The following is a 21,220-nucleotide window of genomic DNA, read 5'->3' as shown; positions in this document are numbered from 1 at the left end:
GGGCCCAGCTGAATGCTTTGTGTTTCTTATGTTTACATTAAAAAAAATATTTTCCCAATTTATTCTACCATTTCCATATACAGATTTCTACTCATAGTGGTTCTCAAAAATTTTACTTGGGTATTTTGTTCTTATTGCCCATGTCAGAGAAAAAGAAGAAACAAAGTAAGAGTACAAATCAAATATAGACAAATAACACTACTACACAAGTCACAGCTCAAAAAGAAGTTAAAAATTCACACAGATGAGAAGAGCTACACGTGTCTTGCAAATCTAAAGCTATTAAAGGCTAAGTTAAAAACAGTCAAAGCATCTATTGCTTTCCTTTTGGCAACTTGTGTTCTCTCTCCCTGATTAAACACCATAATACCCAGCTGAGGATTCCCAGCTGAACAACCCTTACAAATCAATATAAGTAACCACTGCATGAATTAGTCCCTCCCATCCTTCCAAGAAAGCCCAAGCTTTATCCCTGCTCAAGGAAACATGCATAACCTCCTAATGTGCTGCCTTAGCTCCAGCCAAAGTCAGCATGCCATGCCTGCTCTAGCACCAGCGCCAGTGGCTGCTCCAAGAGAGCATCACCCAACTGCTTGATGAAGTCCCTGCCTGGCAGCCAGCAAACCCCAGGCTTCTTGCATAGGGGGTTTCATTTCAAATCCACTCTACAACAACTTCAACAAAGCTTTCAAGTAAAAAGCGGTTAGACTAACCTAGAAAGTCCATTAGCTTTTCACTTCAGAAAGTTATGGATCTGCAGAGCTCGTGCTAATCATTACTATTATTATTATTATTATTATTATTATGCGTGTCCCTCATCACCTGATATCCAAACTAACCTTTATTCCTAAGGTTAAACCATGAGTTTTAAATCTTGCTTTAAAATAGGTTTGTTGCTGGCTTAGAAAGCATGTTGAGGATGTAATATAAGTTCCAAAAGTTGCACACAGCAATTAATGAATCAGCTACTCTTCCAAGTTAATTAAATATTGCGTTGTCAGCATATAATAGTTACCTAGCTATGACTGATGGACTTACAAAGTAGACAACTGGAATATTTCATATTTAAGGTACTTCTTGTCAAATTTATAACCAGGCAAACAAACAACAATAACTACAGCGTTAACAAGGAAACAGAACCAGGGACCCCGTGACAGCCTTCTCAGTTGCTTTAATAATTTAGTATTAGCTGCAATTGTCATTTTAGTAAAATAGCTACAAAAGCCTAAACTGGGGGAGATTTGTTTGGAATTGCAACATTGCATTAAAAAAGCCTCCTTTAAAAGCTTGCTGGAGATTAAAATAAATTTACTTGTAGAACATTAGAAATTGCCTCTGACTTGGCTTTTAAACCTGGCACCCAACAAATAATGATGAGCAAGCCTAACTACCTTAGCTTCACTTCAGAGACAAAGGCAGCTGCCATCTAAATGTCCTCTTGTCACGTAGGCAGCACTTCAATGTAAGCTTTCCCTACATTTCTTAGCCCTACTAAAGGAGCAATGCTTTGGGGCACACATTTCATTTCATACACACACAGATATGCTGTCCCCAAATCAGCTGTCTATTTCAGGCTCTCCTTTCAGGCAAGCCAAGCAGCTGCTTCTGAAAAATTACATAGTCTTTTGGGCTGCAGAATAAGATCTCCTCCCTTGGCCTTGTCAGCAAAGGGTGGAAAATTTGTGAGGAATTATTGCTGTAACAAAGCATGAACCTCCACTGCATGAGAAGGGACTACCACAGTCCTGCCACACACATCCCCAGATGGCAAAGCATATTGCTGCAGTCTCACCCCAAATGGCGGTGTGAAGCCACCGCTGAAGGTGTCTGTACCCCACTCCGCTCAGGAGAAAAGCAGTCATTTATAAAAGGTCTGTGATGCCTCCCTCTGCTGTGACTACACTGATTCCAAGAACCCCCGTGAGTCCACCTGTTTTGGTTTTTTTAACATAAAATAACAATAAAAAAAAAAACCCAACCCAAATAAAGGATTATGTCACCAACAACAATCCCGAGACCAGCAACAATACAAAAGAACAAGTAATCTACATTTACCATTCAAAACTTCATTGAAAATAAGTAATATCAGCCTAACTTTATTTAGGCCTAATGCTTCTTCTGAACTCATCAAATCAAGTTTCTTTTCTTTTCAGCTAGGCAAAGCCTGATCCTTTGTGATTTATATCCCACAAGTAAGCTGCACTGGTGAAAATCAGTCAAGATTGGGCTCACCCAGAGGCAAAATCTGCAGGGGTGCTAAAGACTCATCTCAGCTCAGTGTGAGTCAAAAGAAACTTGTCCTTATACCCATTTTCCTTCTGAGATCCATGTGCCTGATATCACAAGCTGTGTGCACTTCTGGTTCAGGTACGCAGGGCATATCCTGTGATTTTGGGAAATCAGCTTGCTCCTCTTCTCCACCTACTTGGTGTTCATGGAGACCAACCCCCTGCCTAGACTCACCTTCTTGCACACCCACAGAAAAAGGCTGGAAGCAGAACATAAGATATTTTCCCTTAAGAGTACTCTGTGAACAGACCATCTCTTCTTATGAGGCTGTCTCTCCTTCTTTGTCCCACATGATAAGGATGTCACCAACATGCTCAAACGAACTTGCAGAGCGCGATGTCCTGCACTGTGCTGCTTTAACTCACCCCACCACTCCTCTGAGGAGAGACGCCGCAAAAACCTGTGGACACAGGGTCAGTGTTCTCAAGAGGTGAGATAACCTGCTCACCTTGCTCTGTTTCACATCTGAAATAAAGCCCAGAAAAGCAGAGAAGACTGGTTTGCTCCACCAAAAGCACGCCCACGTATTTACAGACCTAGAAATGCTTAGACCTAGAAAGAGGCAATGCATCAACAGGACAGAGCTCATGGTAGGCCAGAATGTTGCTGTAAAGCCAGAAGACTCTGAAGGACTTCTCTCAGTGTCTTTTTAACAAAGACAGCACCTCCAGGTTAGCCATGGGTTTCCCAGCAGCAAGCCTTCCCAGCTTTGGTTTTCTGACTGAGTGACTCATCAGGGATGCCACCCTAGCCTTAGAGGTGAGCTGTATTTGGACTTTAGTAAATTCCACATTCTCAAAAATACACAAAAGTGTATTTTTTCTGCTTAGGCTCTAAAACTCATTGTCATCTTTCTGAAGAATATTTATGGTTATTCTGGAGCATAGAAGCTACCTAACTGCAGTCACTGGGCTCATCACCCAATTGTCACTCAACTGTCTTAGAGTTGCAGATCTTGCAACTTAAAAGCCTATCATCTGCAGTAGCTCGTATTTCAGAGGGACTTGGAACACTCTACTGTGCCTGAGCTCTCCAAGATTTTTCAACCACTTGAGGACAAACCACAAAAACATACACAAAAACAGTAATTTCCTTTTGCCCTTGAACAGCAGCAAGCTCACAAATTAATTGCAAAGATAAACAAAAAATTAGCAGCCAACAAAAAGCCTTGTTTTAAATATAAACTTACGATAGTTTACGATCCTAGCTTATAAAAATGTAGATGTGCATGCACATATAACTTCCAGAGCAAGGTATGTTAATTAGGAGGGTTAACAAGGCACAGCCAGTTCAAGATGCTCCTGCACAGCATCCCTAACATCGCACTACTCCTGTCGCACTATATTGGGAATGGCAAAAGTACGACTCAGACTCTCTTGTGGGTTGAACAGGAGAGCAAGGTTTACTACCCCAGATCTTCTTTTATAGACAAGTACGAGAAAGTCCAAATAGGTAAAACTCTTATTGGTCAGTAAACTAACACATCACCATCATTGGTCAGTGGGGTACACCACCCCTTGTCCTTCTCTTGTAAGAAAACAAGAAACTGACAACATCTGAAAGGCTGTCTTCTATCTCTGAGGATTATTTTGATTCCTCCTTATGATTTCCCAGGCCACTTTCTCAGGCTAGTCTGAGAAAATTATGTGACTTGCTTTTCCACAAAGACTGTGCTCCCTGCTTGCATTTAGCATCCACACTGTTCCTAACTTCATCGTGGACATTGCAAAAATTGCCTGAAATCTTGATTTGGACAGAAAGACTTAAATATTGTTACTGCAATCCTAACACCATTAATGAAACTACATACTAATTGCTTTGGTCAGTAGCACCTAATATACTTTAATTACTTAAGTGGCTGCTTGCTGTTAAGAACTCCAAATTTAGCTACATCTCATGCTATATTTTGAAAGCTTTTTTTGTTTAGCTGGTCTGCTCCATTTACCTCAGGCTTCTTTTTAGCTGAAAATGCAACTAGATTGACGGAATCATGTCCTTTTTAATAGGCATAAAGAGACTTAGAAAATGTAACAAATTCAGATTGATCTTCCGCTTGAAGTTTCCTGGCTTTAAGAGAAGTGCTGCAACCTTTTTCAATCTCAGTGCAAGAATGTCAGCTCCTTTGATGCATTTCTCAAGTATCCTCACATGACACAGCTTGCTAAAATGCTGTCATGAACCACTTGCAGCATGTTTACATAAAGGCAGAAATAAATGCTGTGCTGCCTATCACAGTCAGGTAAGCTGAAAGAAAGTGATGGCTGAAGCTCATTGTTACAATGGTGGACTGTGGTAAAAGATTTTAGTGCAGAACTGACATCAAATTACAACTGATTTCTTTCTTTACAGATTTTGCTTATTTTATTAAGCTATGAAATTTGAGGGGTTTTCTCCCCTCCTCTTATTACATGAGCTTCAAACAAGTCTTAAGCTTGCAGTATGTGCTTTATAGACAAAGTAAGAGATCAGAGTTACAGAAATGTACTATTCCAGTTCATTTTGGGACAGCCTTTTAACATCACAAGATTTTTTTCAAAGCTACAGGCACCATAAATAATGCATCACTACAATATTATTTTTGCTATTTTACTCCCCTTTAAAAAATTCAAAAGTATTTTCTTTGGTATGAGAACATATTTTCACTGATGTTCCTCATTCTTTTCTTATATGGACCTGAAGATCATCTGACTAGAAAAACAAGCAAATAAGCAAGCACAGACTTTGTTTCCTTATTTGACAAATTTACAACTTAAAGTACAAGCCAAGGTAGCTGCAACATAACATCAGAATGTATAGTTACCTGAAAGTATTTTTAATCTTTAGTAGGGGAAAAAAAAAAAAAGAAGGTTTTCTCTTTTCTGACATGTTTATGCACCTAAACACACTTAACTCTAACCATAAAATGAATAAAACACTAACATTTGGTCTCAGAACAGGAAAGACCTGCACTAAGAGCTTCTGCACCACATAAAGCATAAGAAACGTCTTCAAAGTTTCCTCCATCTCCACAAGTCCTCCAAAGTAGACACTTCATATGGCCTTCCTTTCAACTTGCAGTAAACTCATTTTGAGAGTTATCTTGCTGAAGAGCAACACTTTCTCTTATACTTGACTCAAATGGATTTCAGATTCATACTGTCTTCCTCTTTCACCACAGTAGGGTACCATTTCATTGAGAGCTACTTATGTTCTTTTCTATCCTATTAACCTCTCTAGTGCTGACGCTGTCAACAATGTCTCCCAATTCTACCCTCATTAGCAAGTCTGTCTGTTGGCCCCTCAAAATGCATTATTTTGCATTAGAAGATGCATTAGAAGACTTGTCCTCCCATATGCTTTCAATAAAATGCATTTTGCATAGGTCTGCACATTTGCCTGAAATGCAAGGAAAGGTGGCAAACAACCAGTTCAATAGAAATGACTCCACATTTCTACTATTTTTCCTGTTAAAATATCTGCATTTCTAGCCCAGTATAAGTGTCTTAAGAATGCTTTTGTTGCTGCATTTCATTTCACTTGTCAAACCAGAATAGACTTCCTTCAGAGAAAGTGTTTTTTTTGCTTTTACGAGTACTTTAGGAAGAGTGACATTGCAGCTGTACCACCAAACCCCAGGGAGACACCAGACCCTGGGGAATGCAAATGGTCTGAGAACATCTCTTTTCAGGGCAAAGTCATCAGCAAGTCTTCTTGCTCAAACACCCTCACTGTAAGAAAGGAGGAATTCACCCTAGCCATGCCTTCAGCAAAGTCCTCTGATCGTCTCAGTTTGCCTTGGAGCCAATAATCTGATAGATCCATCTCTAAACCTGCTCTTCAGAAAGAGATCTCTCTGTTTTGTATTTCACCAGCATAACACAGCAGGAGACATTATCCTGACCCAAAAATCTTTGCACTATTGCCATAAAGAGGAAGGGTTGAGAGGGGTTTTTGTTTTGCTTTGTTTAGTCGTTTTCTTAAACAGAAAGTTTATAGAGACACACAATGGTAGAAAGATATTACCACAAACATAAACACTGTATTAGTAGACACCTTGGCTCCTACAGTAATGAAAACAAATTAGATCTCTTTCAATAGTTCAATTTAAGCTACATACTAAAACCATCTTACAGAAACTCCATGGCTTTTCACTTATGCCTCAAGTGTTTTTAACTTATCTCTTTATCCCACATTTAATGCCCCTTCTTTTTTTTGTAGTAAATGTTCCAATATCACCTGGCAAGTGTGGTCACTGTTCCCAACTTTGATTTCAACCCCCACATGCATAATGCTTCAAGTACCCTTCAGCTTAATTCACTATCTTCCCTACTGTGAGTCAAAACTTATGCACCATCAATCAAAGCACATTTATGGTACTTAGAAGCTGCATCATCTCTCCTCACTTCCATGTCATAGGCTGCATACAAGCAAGTCAGTTTACAGAAAGGCTACCCGTCATATCAAAGTAATACCCTATGGTTTACCCAATGCATTAGGACAATCTCATGTATGTTTCCATTTCAGTCTTGACTTCATATCAGCAGAACTGGCTCTCGACCTAATAACATGAACAAAGCTGAAGTGAGACTTTGTCTTCAGAAAGACCATGCACACGACTAAGCAGGTCTCCACCACATATTTGACAGAAGTTCTGCAACAGCAGTATCCTCATTTTGCTGATGGGTAAAATGTAGGCAGACATCTACAGTTATTTGCTTAATTCCATGTAGAAGCTGATTCATTGAACAAGTGCTTCTAACTCTTTGTCCTGCTCCACACAGGCACAGTGGTCAACCCCAGTATGTATTTCCCAGTTCCTACACTGAGGGGGTTGTGGGCTGTGGGATGGAGAGCTCATGTAAAGAAGCATACACTTGTTATTATCCTGCCATGATTTCTTCAGTCCATTTATTCTGAGCAGCTTATGGATGTGTGCTGGTTTAGTATTAACAGATATTTGATGAGGAGGGAAGAAGCCACCCAAGGAAATGATTTTTCTAGGAGGTGCCTTCCTCTGTGCTTAGCAAAAACCAATAGCTGGCTAGCTCTGAGAACTGACAACCTATTAAACCATTTAGAAGCTCGGTCCGCCTCTGTGAATTCCACATTTTAAAGACAGTCAAGCCCAGGAAAGTTCTCTCTGGCTTCTGGCTTTGAAAAGGTAACTGGGTGCTGGTCAGGCCAGCCCTGCTCCACCGTGACCAGCACGGCCTGGTGGGGGAGCGCTGGACCCCAGCAGTGGCCAGGGTGGGGGGACAGGAGGCCACAGGGCCCCAGCTGAGGCTGGGCTGGGCTGCAGCTGCTGACATCTGGCTGACACTAAGCCCTGGCCACGCTGCCCGTGCCCAGCTGGGGTCTGCTGGGCCCCTGGAGTGGCTCTGGGCGGGCCAGGCCCCTTCCACTGCAGCCCCAGTGGAGGGGAAGCCATCAGCCCCAAGCTGAAATTGAAGGAAGCAGGGGCCAGAGACCAGCCATGCAGCCAGAACGGCCACCATTGTTCCCATTCTGGCTGGGCCCCCTGAGATCTTGGCACAGCCCCAGCACAGCCTGAAATCCATCACTGTGACTGCTTCAGCCACTGCCCGGCAGAAACCATCATGACCATCCACAGGCCTGGGTGAGATATTAACTCTTTAACCACACAAATGAAACTTTCAAAATACTGATCCTCTCTCTTGAGTGAGAGAAAAGGATAGAGTGAGGACATGTAGAAGGTAACATGAAGACACCAAGGTCAGTAAAGAAGGAGCCAAGTCCCAGATGGAAGGAGAATGAAGAGATGCCTTAGTATTGGGCTGAAAGTTCTTTTGGTAAGGCCATGGAGATGGACTATGACACACTAAAATACCCCATGTAATTAATGAGAAAGTATGGGGAGATGGAGTGTTCAAAGTGTAGATGTGAGCAGAGGCATCCATAATGAAGCAAAGCAGATGTTGAAGTAGCTGTGATTCCATGAGAAGTTTGAACAGAGAGAAAGAGTGATGAAGACCCTTTGCCCTCAGGGAAAGAAGATCTCTGCTCCCAGAGATGAAGAAGATCACAGAGATAAATTAAGAGAACCTTTGGTTTTGAACAGCTCATCCTTAAAATAATATCCCATAAGTTTACATGGCCCATGAATTCAGCTGTGGGAAGGCTGTGAAAATGGCAGGAACTTCACAATTGCAGATTTTCCTGTGCAGCTGTTATTCATGGAAATGAAAAGCTACGAGAGAACTGTTTCTTGTGGAGAAGTCTCTGTAGCAGTGTGAGAGAAAACTCCTCTCCCTACAAAAACTGATGAAAGACTATTGTAGAGGTGGTAACTGATTTTAAATCCCAGGTTTTGTGTCTACATTGTTATTTGGGAAAGGAAAGAAGTCAGTGTCTTGGTTCTAGAAGACAGGTGTCTGCTAGGGAGAGCAGGAGCCTCCCTTGGGATGAAAGAATGTAGACCCCCTCCCTCCGAATTATTATAATTTTGAAATCAAGGGGCCTTTAGGCAGAGATATGAGGATAGGAATAACAGTTCTTTACTAGTATAACCAGGCAAACAAACAACAATAACTACAGCATTAACAAGAAAACAGAACCAGGGACCCCTGACAGCCTTCTCGGCTGAGACAGGAAGGGATGGAGGAGAGGCTTTGTTTCACAAACCCCCTCGGGCGGGCAGTCCCGGTGCTCCTGCAGGGCTCTGAGGAACACTCAGCTGGAACAGCAGGGATGAGCTGAGATCCTGGGCTGGTGGATGAGGTGTATCAGCAGCTCCGCGGCGGTACCTGGCACTGGCACACGTCAGGACAGGGGGTGCGAGGCCACCAGCAAAGAGGGAAGGAGAAGAAGCAGCAGCTCCGTCTGGGTGATGGCGAAATTCCCTTCGGCCCACCGCAGCAGCTCTGCGACCCAGCAAACCAATGTCTTTCCCCAAGCCGAAGAAAAACCAGCCAAAAACTGTCCCCACCCTCCTTTCCTGCCCCCTTCCCCCCTGGGCCCGGCCACTCTTTGTCCTTTGTCGAGCACCCACTAAATACCCACAGTTAGGTTGTCTCCGCAGCTAATGGGTAAAAATTCCACGGGCAGGCCAGAACAACAAAAAGGACACCTAACCCCCAACAGTCAGGCAGGGGGAGAAGAAGTGTTCTGAAGGTTTTATTCTGATTCTTTTCATTCTTTTAGTTCTGCAAATTAAGTTTTATTTATACCTTTTAAGTATTAAGCCTGCTTTGTCCTCCTCCTAATTCATATCTCATAGCGCGAAATGAGTAAATAATTCTAGTAAGTACACTCATGATTTTAGCCAGCACTAAACCCATTACTGGATGCCAGAGTCATAGCTGGTTAGCGACCACCACATGGGAGCCAGGTTTGCTGCTGCCATCATTACCTGCTACAGTTTGCAACCACTCGTTCCCATCTGTACCTAAAAGTCCATGCAATCCCACAGCACAGGCTATGTACATTTGTTACTCCGTGCAACTTCCGAAAGGAGTGAAAAATAACCATCCCTCCCTTAACAAGGACCCTGCTACCTATAAAGCTGCCAGCCAGCCCAAGGTCAATCACATTCTTTCAGCAAGGACTGGCTGTAAATACAGGCAGGATACTCTGCAGAGATGCAGGGTTCACAGAAAGAACAAGAAAGTTCCTTTAATCAAAGCCTGTGCCATTTTACACTTTTCTTGGTATCTGAAGTCTGACTTCATGAATCTTAAATAATTTTTTAAACACAGAAAATCAAATAAACATAACTCTGCCAGTAAGAAAGCCTACTTTCACATTCATCCAAAACCACAGAAATTTATTAGCCAAGTATTTTTAGCGACATCCTTTTTTTCTTTACACCACAATACCACAGTGTATGTTCTTTTTGACATAACTAAGTTAAGGTATACTTGCTGATATAGACCATGAATGCATTCCAGTGTAATTTGTTTGTCTCGAATAGAAGAGATATGTTCCCATGCTGGAAAAAATCTTAAAATCTGCAGTCCTTGACTTCCCAGTCATCTGGCAGAAACAGTCTTTATTTTACATAGAGATTAGAAAAGACATTTCTAAGGAAGATCACGTTTAAGCTATAACTTGAACTGAGCATTTTCCTCTCAGCTGTACAATGTGTTATGTCTGTGAAAATCCCATTTTTCTAGTACTTAAAGCTCTCCTGAAAATTGTTTTAATGTGCAGAAAAGGATGCTAAAACCTTACACTAATTCTCTACTTGTTCAGACTGCTTAACCTAAATTTGCTATAGTACCGTCAACCAGCTTTTAAAATCCATTTAATTTTTAAGCATGAGGACAGCTTTTGTTTAGCATTGATAATTCTTCCTGTAATTAAACCAACTAACAAGTGACAATGAGGAGCACAAAGTAGTTGAATCAAGCAATCCTAAAGCACCAGAAGCCTTTGCCAGAAGAACTGCAGTATCAGAAATATGCCCCATTTCACTATTGCGAACAAATTTTGCCTCATCCTCGTTCTATTTCTCACCCCTAGAAATGTTACAGAGCTAGACATGGCTTGGTTGTTTTTTTATTTAATATTTTTTTTATTATTTTAAAAGAGAAGCAATGTGAATTTCTGTATTAATTTCTAAGATGATAAAAGCTCTGCTTTAAAGATGAAGCTCATAAAAAAGTAAATTAACTTATACTTTTCTTCACCTGAGGCACTGAAGAGACAGAAACGAAAGGTTAGGACACTTACTAGGACAAACAATGGAAGGAAACCAAAAATTGCACTACCTGTTCTCCACCCTCTTGGTACTTTGACAGAAACCAAAAATATAACTTTGAAGGTCAGGGGAAAATAAAAATCCGAAACTCAGATACAAGTCTCTCAGAATTGTTTGCAGACAAGAGGGCTGCACTGTGCCAGTTATTAAGAATTACCTGCATTACAAGAGAGATCAGAGGTGCATGGCTGGTCAGAGACAGAACAAAAATCAGTTCAGTTTGCTTAGAACAGGGATAGGAGTAAATCAGGACTTTATCTGGTTAAATGGAAATCATTTGGAAAAAAAAAAAATAAAATACCTGATTCCAAAATTGTTAAATGTTCAGGTGAAATAAGGCTATTACAAAGTTTCTTGCAAAGATGAAGTCTGACCAATATCAATTCAGGGAGCAGCTTCTGACATTACATCTGCCCCTACTTCACTACACCACTGCTACCACACTCATGGAAATCAGTTTCATAGAAAACGGGGTCCATTTTCCCCCATCATCTTCAGGAAGCACAGATACACAATTAACACTGTTCTCTTAAGAAATCTGTCTGTTTTTACCAAAGCAGAGAGATTTATAAAATAAAATAGCCTCCCCTTAACAGTCACAGTGATTTCAAACATTCCATGTGCTGCAGATAAATGGCAGTTTCTGACAGACGATACTCTTAAAAGTCTGAATAAGCAGAACAGATTTATTTCAGACTTGAAAACAGAGTCATGAAACCAGATTAAAGCTCTAAAGCTTTCTATGTAATCAGATACTGAAAGTCAGTTCTCTCTCCATTAAAGCTGACCTTGCATAGTGACATTGTACTTTCATCTCAAAAATTAGAGATACTTCTTAAAATATTATTTTCAAAATATATAACAGTATAGTTGCAGTGAGTATGGATTGTTTCCATCTCTAAATATAACCTTCCCCTTTGTATAATAAATCACCTTTGAAACTTAGAATTTGCTTTTGGTTAAGGCGTTAGAATTCAAAGTTAATATTCTGATGTTGCAGAGACACTGTTTTTACTGAACAACTGTCATTCTTGTGGCATGATTAAAAGCTAGGCTACATAATAAATCAACTTTCTTAGTTGGAAAGCTCATTAGTACTGAGACTATTTTAAGTGCCCACAGCTATGTTTTGACATTTGGTTATAACACCTTCACTGAAAGGTTCAAAAGCTTTTTACATAAAGCTAAATACACTTAAAACATTTCCCCTAACAGGGAATATGCAAAATCCAAGAACATGAAGGAACAGGGTGTAGTAGCACAGGCAAGAATTCAACTCAGCCACGTTAAAAATGTCATCCAGAAGCTACCAAAAGAGCCTGTGTTGATACTATTAATTTCCATCCTTTTGCTCGAACATGTTGACAGTAGAAATTTAGTCAGATTACAAAAGAAAACATAAAGGCAATACAGTCATGCCAGAGAACATAAGAGCTCATCCTATTTTTTTACAGTTAACTTTCATTGATTAAATTAGAAGAGCATATAAGCTCAATTTTGGATCACTAACTCAAATGGAAGAAATAAGCTGCTCAGGAGGCAGAGGAAGACCTGAGACCAGAAGTTCCCTAATACCTGTTGGACAGTATAACCAACTATATAAAATGATATAAAAAATAGTGAAATCTATCACATTTGATTGCTTTAGCAATGGAACGGTGCAATTTGCTAAGCAAATATACTTACAGAAGAGGGAATGCACTACCCATAGGATAACAGATGGTTTTTTCCCTCATTAAAGGCATGAGATAAACACAAGAAATGAGCACAGCTCTGATACCTGGGAGAAACACCTCATTGTGAGGTGCATACTGAACCACTGGTTTCCCTCAGATATGTGCATTTCCCCAGGCACACCATTTCAAACAGATGTGTCAGACCCATAAGCTCAAGCCTGGGAAATGAAATGCCTAGAACAACATCATCCCCATGAAGGGCTCTGCAGGCTGCTTCCCTCTTGGGGCTCTCTCTCAGCTGTTCAAGCTGCTCTTCCTCCCAAGGAGTCACCAGCCAGGCTGTGGTACCAAGCTGCCTGCACACAGGTGCCTGCTCAGTGAGGGGGCAGGTGACCCAACACCACTGGAGTGGTGGCAGCAGCACAGAAATTGTATTTGCTGACACTGGCATCACCTCACCGAGCTGGCACATGACTGGGGAGTAGCCAAATGTAAGCAAATACATAATGAGAACATCAGCCTCCTGCAAACAGACCTCCCACAGACCAGTGTGTTCAGGTACCAGCCCCTCACTGAAAGTCCCAAAATCATGCTGCTCCCCTGAGCCATCCTTGTGCAATAGCTGCAGCATGGGGAGGAAGTTTTCCACCAGATGCCCACAAGTGCACACCCACCAACAAAGAGAGAGGGCATCCCATGCTGCCTCTTGCATTACCCAGCTAAAGGATGCAAAAAGAACAGCTAAATTTGCTTTTCTTCAGTGACAGTAGGAAATGCAGATATTTTAATATTAAAGACAAAAGTGGATTAAAAACGACATTTGATTTTAAGATTGATTTTGCACTGGGCTCTCAAATAGGGAGAGCCCTATTTGATTTGTGGTGAATTTCTTAAAGAGTCACCAGTGTGCCCTTATGCTAGTATTAAACTAACTTGTTTTCAAGGATTTAACACATAAGGGGTGAAGGAAGTAAATGCCCTCTTTTTCTGAGATGGATCTGTAAAGCAAGAGAAGCTCATCACCCAGATGCCCAATTACCTCTTCCCCTCCCAAAGCCTTGAACAAGAATTTAACAATAACAAGAAAGGAGCTTCGAAGTACCCTGAATTCATGCCTTGTGAATTTACTCCCCTCTGTGCCATGGTAACTGCAGATACAAATGTTGACAGAGGTGAAGGAATACCTATCTGCAGTATAAAAAAAATACCAAGCCACTATTTCAGATGTCATACACCCATACAGCTTCAGTCCCTGAGGGATGAGTATGGTGCACTATGGTCTATCTTGAGCAAAGAACCCAATTTCATAGTCCAGCTCCACTTGCTCTTCTTCCAATGTAACTGCTCTTCCCCAGCAACCATCTTCCCCCCTCCAGCACAGCAAGAAGGTCATTGCAAATCTCATAATAACTTTACCATTCTTGTATAGGCCACAGAAAAAAAAAAAAAAAAGAAAAAAAGAAAAAAAAAGGGTTTAAAGTAAATTTTTAATATTGTAGTTTAGGCTAGGCTAGTAAACTACTCATATTTTTAGGTAGTTTCTTGGTTTAGGCTTACTTAAAATTCTTCATTTTTTCTACATCTCACCTTGTAAAATTTCCAATGAACAAAGGCCCTAAGGCAACCTCTACACAAACAAGACCATGGGCTCCCTCCCTGCACTGAATCCTACTTTTTCAGAGAAATTCAATAGATTGATACACTGAATCCTGAGATAATAAACAGGCTTAAAATACCATGTTTGTCAACTATGAGATATTACAATTTTTTTATTCATATCATATGGCTTCTGAGGAACGCAATTAATTTTAAATATGTCCAAAATTGATGATTTTCAAGCTCATACTAGAAGGTTGATACATAAAAAATTAAAAATAAAAAATACAATAAAAATGATACAAAATCAATCAGCTACCTACAAATTATCTTCTTTGAATATGCTATAGTTTAAATAATTTTTGGTCTGTTTCTTCTCATTTCACTGTTTTCAGTCAATCTTCATTACATTATGTACAGTCTTTGAGATAAACTCGATTAGTTCAGTTCATCTGTCTCCTGTAGCCCACTGCAGATCTCTGAAATAATCTGTACTAAACACCAATCTACTGTCTTCCCTTTTCATAATTTTTTTTTCAGATTTCTGTCAGCCCAAGGGTTTGGAAACTAATCTAATGAGGGAAGTTAAACTTCTACACAGCTATTATGGGTGCCGTTCTAGTAGCCATGCTAACAAGATTCATCACCAAATATAAATGGAAGCATTCTTCAAAAGAAGACAAAGGTACTGTAATGAGCTAGGCAGGAAGCAGGGTCTCCGCTCAACACGTAAGATTAGTGAGTGTAAATCATTTTGGCATTAATGGTGGTTTTTTTCTAAGGCTGGACAATGACAACATTTATACAAAGCACGAGAATTCATGAATGTCTGGCAGTATTGTCTCTGAAATACAAACAGTGTTTGTCTTCCATTCTACACTTTCAATTCAGTACCAGCTAGATTCTGCAAAGAACATGGGTTAGTTCTGTTACACCAGATAACCAACTCATCCCAGTCAGATCCCACAACTGAAGCATTTCAGAAGCAGCACTGGCTGTTACTAAACACACTCCTCATTAGCTACAGAATAACAACATCACCTCAGCCTCCCATGTCTATCCTGAGGCAAATACAGAAGAAAATATATTAAAAGCAAGTAATAACAACAGTGGTGGAGAAAAAGACTGCTACACACTATTATTTCTCTGGGCTAAATCTTAGGCATTGTAATACTTCACCTACACCCAGGGTCATTCAAAAGTCTGCCTGTATTTACACGAGCTTATATTTTTTGGACACAGGACTGTTCCAGTGTGCTAGGAGGGAAGTTTACACCATGCTGACATTTACTGTCTCTATAAAAGTTAATGTTTAATGACTAGCCAGCAAGGTACAGGACAGCATCCACCTCAAGAGTTGACTACAGTATGATGCAAGTTTTGGCAGATGCCCTGGATCCTTCCAGTTTCACTGGGAGCCAAGTGGTCTGTACATACAAGCAGGAAATCTAATGCCCACCCAATCTGCAACCAAAGTATATTCATTGTCTCACTACAGGCAAGACTCCTACCATCATCAACCAAGAAAGACCAAAGGCTGTTGAGAAAGGACAACTGTTGGCTAAAACAACCTTAGCACCATTTCCTTTCTGCTGCTAGAGTCACCTGGCTGAGGTGCCAGAGGTACCATAAGGTTCAGCTCAGCTCTGTCTGCAAACTGCAGTGATAGAAAGCATCAAGTCCAACAAGAGCTGAGAGCACCTTGGGAAAGGAAGACTTCATGTGAATGCACTAATAAAAGGAAGATAAATCTTTCATCACAGACCCATGGCAAAACACATTTGTACAGAAACTGACAATTATCCCATGAGTACATACATAGAGAAAGTGCCAGCACTGCATGTCTTATGCTTCCATTAAAAGGCAAGGTGACAGCATGTGCCTTATTTATGCCTGGCTTTAAAATTCTGAATAATAAGTAGCTAGGCAATCTCAAAAAGTACATGTCAAGTACCAATAAAAAGCACTGCCCATAAACTTTACATCTGGGACTGGAGTTGGCAGTATTGCCTGCTAGAAAAACAAACAGAAAAAATGAGCTCCAAAATATGCATTAACAAAGAAAATCCCAGAACTATGGAGCAAGAAGGGAAACAGCATGCGGGCAGGTTAAACCCCCTGAAGTCCAAGAGTCAGCAAATTCTGTTTGGCTTAAGAGTTTTCTGTAGCATAGTGCATTTTGAAATCGTAATTCATACAGCAAAGCTCTTCCACAGTAGCACAGGGAAATCTATATGATAGCTTTGTCTTGCTACTGAGACACATTCAAGATTAAGTTTGGTGGCATTACACAGCAGTATCACAGAGCAGACAAGAGGAACAGAAGCTGCACTGCTAGGGTAATTGGGGGAAAGAGGAGAACCAGCAGCACCCTTTGGGACAGGACAAGGGAGAACAAATGTGGGAGCCTATCACCCCTATGGAAGGCCTCTAAATAGCATCCCTGTGTGAATGGAAGGGTAGGAAGTACAATCACTACTATGGGTCCACAGCTCTCTCTACTAGCCTCTCACTACTGGACAGAGTATACTACTATAGGTTACACACTGCAGAAAACTTGACATTAAAATTTTAAACATTTGTGACTGCTGAATCTTTTGCATAGTGAGAAGGAAAAAAATTTGAAATTAACAATACCTGTCATCAGGTAAGCATGCTTTCACTTCTTCTTGGTGTTTTTGAAGATGGTAAATACTTGTTTTGCTTGTATCTTCACCTCCTTTCCTTTTCAGAAAAGCCACATAGTTCAGACACATTTTTCTTCTTCAAACCTAGAGGCTTTACTACAGCTTCTGGAATGACTGTTCCAGAAATACTTAGACTTGCTGGTTATTAAATGCCAAATCCTGGCTTGCTGTTCTTAACTTTCGCTTACTTTTAATAGGTATCTGAAGCATATCTCTTTTTTACATTAGTGGATATTAATATTGTTCAGCAAAACAGTTTGTTCTTTCCTATGACATTTGATTTATGAAGTAGCTTATAGGGAATATAGGAAAGATATCATAGATCACATTCTTTGCATTTAGTACTTCACAAAACTTGTCCAATTAGGAGAATCATTGAGAAGTGATAAACTAAATAATGGCTCAGATATAAAAATATTTATTGTTAAAGTAAGCAAGTCTATTAGCATACCTACACAAAAGTAGTTATTAAACTATTTCTAGGAAAAAATACTATTCCATCTGCACTCAATTTTGCACATCAGTTTCACATGAAACCCTCTATTCTAAAGACTCCTCACTTAACAGAACAATCTTCTGCTCCCCAATCTTTACAAGATATTCTTTTGAAAGAAGAAGCTGAAGAGTTATAAAGCATCTGCTTGTGTAAAAACAGTGATTCAGCAGGAAACATGTACTTGAAATACCCTTCACAAGAAAGGGCTTATTCACACAGGGACAGTTGGCAGGGCTATCTCAGTCTCCACTTGAATGCTCTTTTTCCAGTTTGTGCTAAGGGGATTCAGATGCCTGGGAAGAAGCTAATCACCATTTTTATAGGCTGTGGAAAGCAGTCTTGGTTCAGAATTGCAGGTGCTTATATCAAAAGCTCTCCCAGTGAAAAGCAAAGGAGCACAACAAGTTAATGTTCAACAGAAATTGGCAAACCTGCTGCACTCACTGAGCAATGTGGTCAGGTGTGAATTGCAAGTGCATACATAAAACTGTGCAACAACTATGGCTGCTCAAAGTTCAGCTGCAACCTTTAATACACACAATACACTAAAGAGAAAAAAGCAGAGAAAAACTAACACAGGAATTATTTTAGCCAATTCTAATCCTTTCACAATTTCTGCTCATGCCAATCAGGAAGCTTTAGGTCTCCTATAGGCATGTGCTTAAGTCAGCAAGTAATGTTGCACATAACTGGAAGCAAAAATTGCCATCATCTGTTGCAAACATCTTTATCATCAACATAATCAAGGCATACCACCAGACTTTTAATCTGCAGTGGTTCTTCAGTACTTCTGGACACAGGTTTACTCTTTTAAGCTTTAAACCAGTGTCAGTGCCAGCAAGGTTTTAATAGAAAGTAATGAATAACAAAGTTTAGTGTAAGAGTAAGAAAAAACAAAGCAAATAGTGGCCACAGAATATAAAAATCTATTTCATGATAATAATCTAATCTTTCTATTTATTCTGTGACTAATATGACTATATGGGAGCTAGTTCAGACTGTGTCACAATTCCCTGAGCCGAAGTTCTTCACGTTATATTTTTCTATGTTCTATTCATTAATCTGGAATTCCAGAATATATGCCAGCTCTAAAAATACGTGTACATTCAAGTTCTTGGACAATAATATTTATTTCATATGCTACGAGAAGATTGTAAATGCTCCTATTTGGACTGAGCAAACACTCAAGACACGACGTAACATCATGCTTATGGCCACTTCCATTTCCAAGAGAATATCAAAGCAGCAGGTACCTTGCTTCCCTCCAACACTGCAAAAAGGCAGAACTCCTACAGCCCAGCTCAATGCTTAAAGGCCACATTTTGAGCATTTAGGTTTCAGCTCTTAATCCCGACCACTAAAATAACAGTGTCAAGATTGATACTGTACTATGTATTTACTGCAGCAACAAAATTAGAAAACTTTCAGAAATAGTGGATTCGACTGCTGTCAGTCAGCTGATATAGAAGAAAAATTCCAAACAAATTGTGGATGCATAAGCAGCTTTTATTTCAAAAAGTACTGGGGAAAAACATTAAGTGGGTCTTTCTTGAGAAATAGGCATCAAATTGCCAGTACCCCCTGGGCAAACCATTACCTTTAAAGACAGCTGTTTCCTAAATTAATTTGTATATTTGTCTCAAAGTGGCTGAGAAAGAGCCACGTGTCAGGTGACACTGTATGGATCCTTTCTGCAGTACAACAATACTGATAGAGGAAAAGAAGGATCTGAAAAGGAAGTGGGAAAATGTCAGGCTGCAAAGCTGGCGCTCTGCCATCTAAACACAGTATTATCTATTTCTTCTATGAATGTTCCAACTTCAAAAGCAGCAGACACATGCACTGTAACACATGGAGCCGGACCACACAGGATGTGTTCCCTACCCCAAATCCCCTGATTAAAGGGGGATGTTTACAAATAGCTTCAGAAGTCACATGCATAGATCTGTTTCACGATTTGCACATCCTGACATAGGTGAAAATAATATTAAAAAATTATTAATTCTAAGACACGTGAAAAATTGAACTTATAATACGTGTTCTATGCATGCAAACATGCCACTACACATTGCCTCTGCTGCTGTAAGTTTTAGACTGGATTGCATTGCAACCTGTTTCAATTGAAAGCAAAGCTTTAAAAACACCAGAACACTTACAGCATGGAAAGGGGTGCAAGTTAAAAAACAAACCTCGTTACACTCTGGGACTTGTTTTTGCAAGTTTAATTGTCTTGAGAATCTACAAGTCATGAAATTTGAGTCTTGCTGCCCTTGAAAAACTAAAAAAAGCTGAATTTTTAAAGGACAAGTTAAGCGTGTCATGTTTGGCAAATATTTTAAGTAATATGCTTGTAATCTTTTTTGTTTCAATAGTCTTGTTCTGTCTGCATTACTATTAGTTGCTCTGAGGAAGCAACATTTGAAGATGACCTTCAAGGACTTGGTTTCAAATTAAACCATCAGGAAGCCTGAGGGTAAGAGAGCTCACTGCTAAAAGAACATGATTATCAATTATTTCAAACCTAAAACAATAAAGCTGAGCTGAACAGTCCCTGTAATAATATTAACTGTTGTCTTTTAGGTCTCTGAACAGACAAAAATCAGTGAAGACAGAGTTTTAAGATTTGTTTTAGCTTTTTATGAATGGTCCTGCTGAATTACAGAAACCAAATTATTACACTGACATTACAACGTCTAGTTCAGGGCTATCTTTTCACAAATGAGCTGATTTCTGTCATGGAAAGCAAGTAAATATGTTTTTTTTTTTCTTCTCCTACTCCAGACATGGACCCAGAGCCCATCTTATGGCAGTTGAAGATTTTTTTAAAATGCAACCTTAACATTACAAATGTTGAATTTAATGTCAGTACTTCCCTTCTCCCTACTCATAAAAATAGGAGAATATCTCTGTCACTCAGGCTAGTAATCCTATCTTGGGCGACAAGGTTTGAGATGCATTCAAGTTCTTTGTCACCTTCACTCACAGTTCAAAGGACAGTTGTGACAAAACCAAATTTCTTCAGCTCTCCTTCTCCAGACATCCAGAACATTTTCTTTTTATCCCCAGTTAGAAGGAGAAATGGCATCATGGAGGCAAAACCATGCCTGCACTCGCCTGAGAAGCCTGGATTTCCAGGCACAATTCCTTACCTTGGTGGTTCAGGGAGATACGGTTAGATGGTTCTTGGAAACCTGGTTCCACCAGATCCCGCCGACCATGAGCCGAAGTCTGATCTACATTGTCCTAAAAACAGAAGAGCAGAATATCTTATCAAAACCAGGAATTCTGTACTCCCTGCAAGCTACATTAGTAGGAGTAAAACCATCAATACAAAACAAAAAAACCCTGCCATGCCTCTGGAAGGAGAAACCAATGTCAGAGAAGGTGGGGGAACAGATCACAGGGGCACACTAGGCTGTCACATTAATAACATGTGGCATGGATCCAAAATCAATGACTGTGCTGTTGGTTCATCTGTACGCTAGTTTGCATTTCAAACAGAAAAACAGTAAAGGCACGTCCTAGTTTAACAAAAGTTTCTTCTTGCACCAAATTATGCGGAGGCTTGGGGCTTTGTTTTCTTTAATTCCAAGTCTGTGGCTTATGGCTTTGTAACTAATTAACCGGACTCAAACAGATTTAGTAGTGAACTACTAAACCTCAAGAGAAATCAGAAGTTCAGTTCAGATAAACTTCCATGGCTCTGGATGCCAACCTGTTATTTTTTTTCATACTGGAATTCTCACAGATCAAGTTTCACAAAGTTTTAACACAAAAT

General features: G+C 40.0%; 1 protein-coding gene across 7 annotated transcripts in view; it reads right to left on the bottom strand.

The window, feature by feature from the left end:
* The window catches only part of GRB10 (growth factor receptor bound protein 10), a 149,488-nt gene that overhangs the window by 66,538 nt on the left and 61,730 nt on the right, over nucleotides 1-21,220 (bottom strand). For all 7 annotated transcript variants that reach the window (XR_015772465.1, XR_015772462.1, XR_015772459.1 and 4 more), the window contains one exon: nucleotides 20,592-20,685. Coding sequence is in view for 2 of the 7 variants with exons in the window: in XM_005527831.3 (XP_005527888.1) it covers nucleotides 20,592-20,685 (94 nt within the window). In the remaining 5 variants the exon portion in view is untranslated. The remainder of the gene's footprint in view (nucleotides 1-20,591; nucleotides 20,686-21,220) is intronic.

The sequence above is a fragment of the Pseudopodoces humilis genome, chromosome 1, assembly GCF_049639895.1.
Source record: "Pseudopodoces humilis isolate 2021_Gansu_Grassland_sample_001 chromosome 1, ASM4963989v1, whole genome shotgun sequence".
Taxonomy (NCBI): domain Eukaryota; kingdom Metazoa; phylum Chordata; class Aves; order Passeriformes; family Paridae; genus Pseudopodoces; species Pseudopodoces humilis.
The sequence above is the reverse complement of the archived record's forward strand: the minus strand, read 5'-3'. Positions and strand labels throughout refer to the sequence as shown.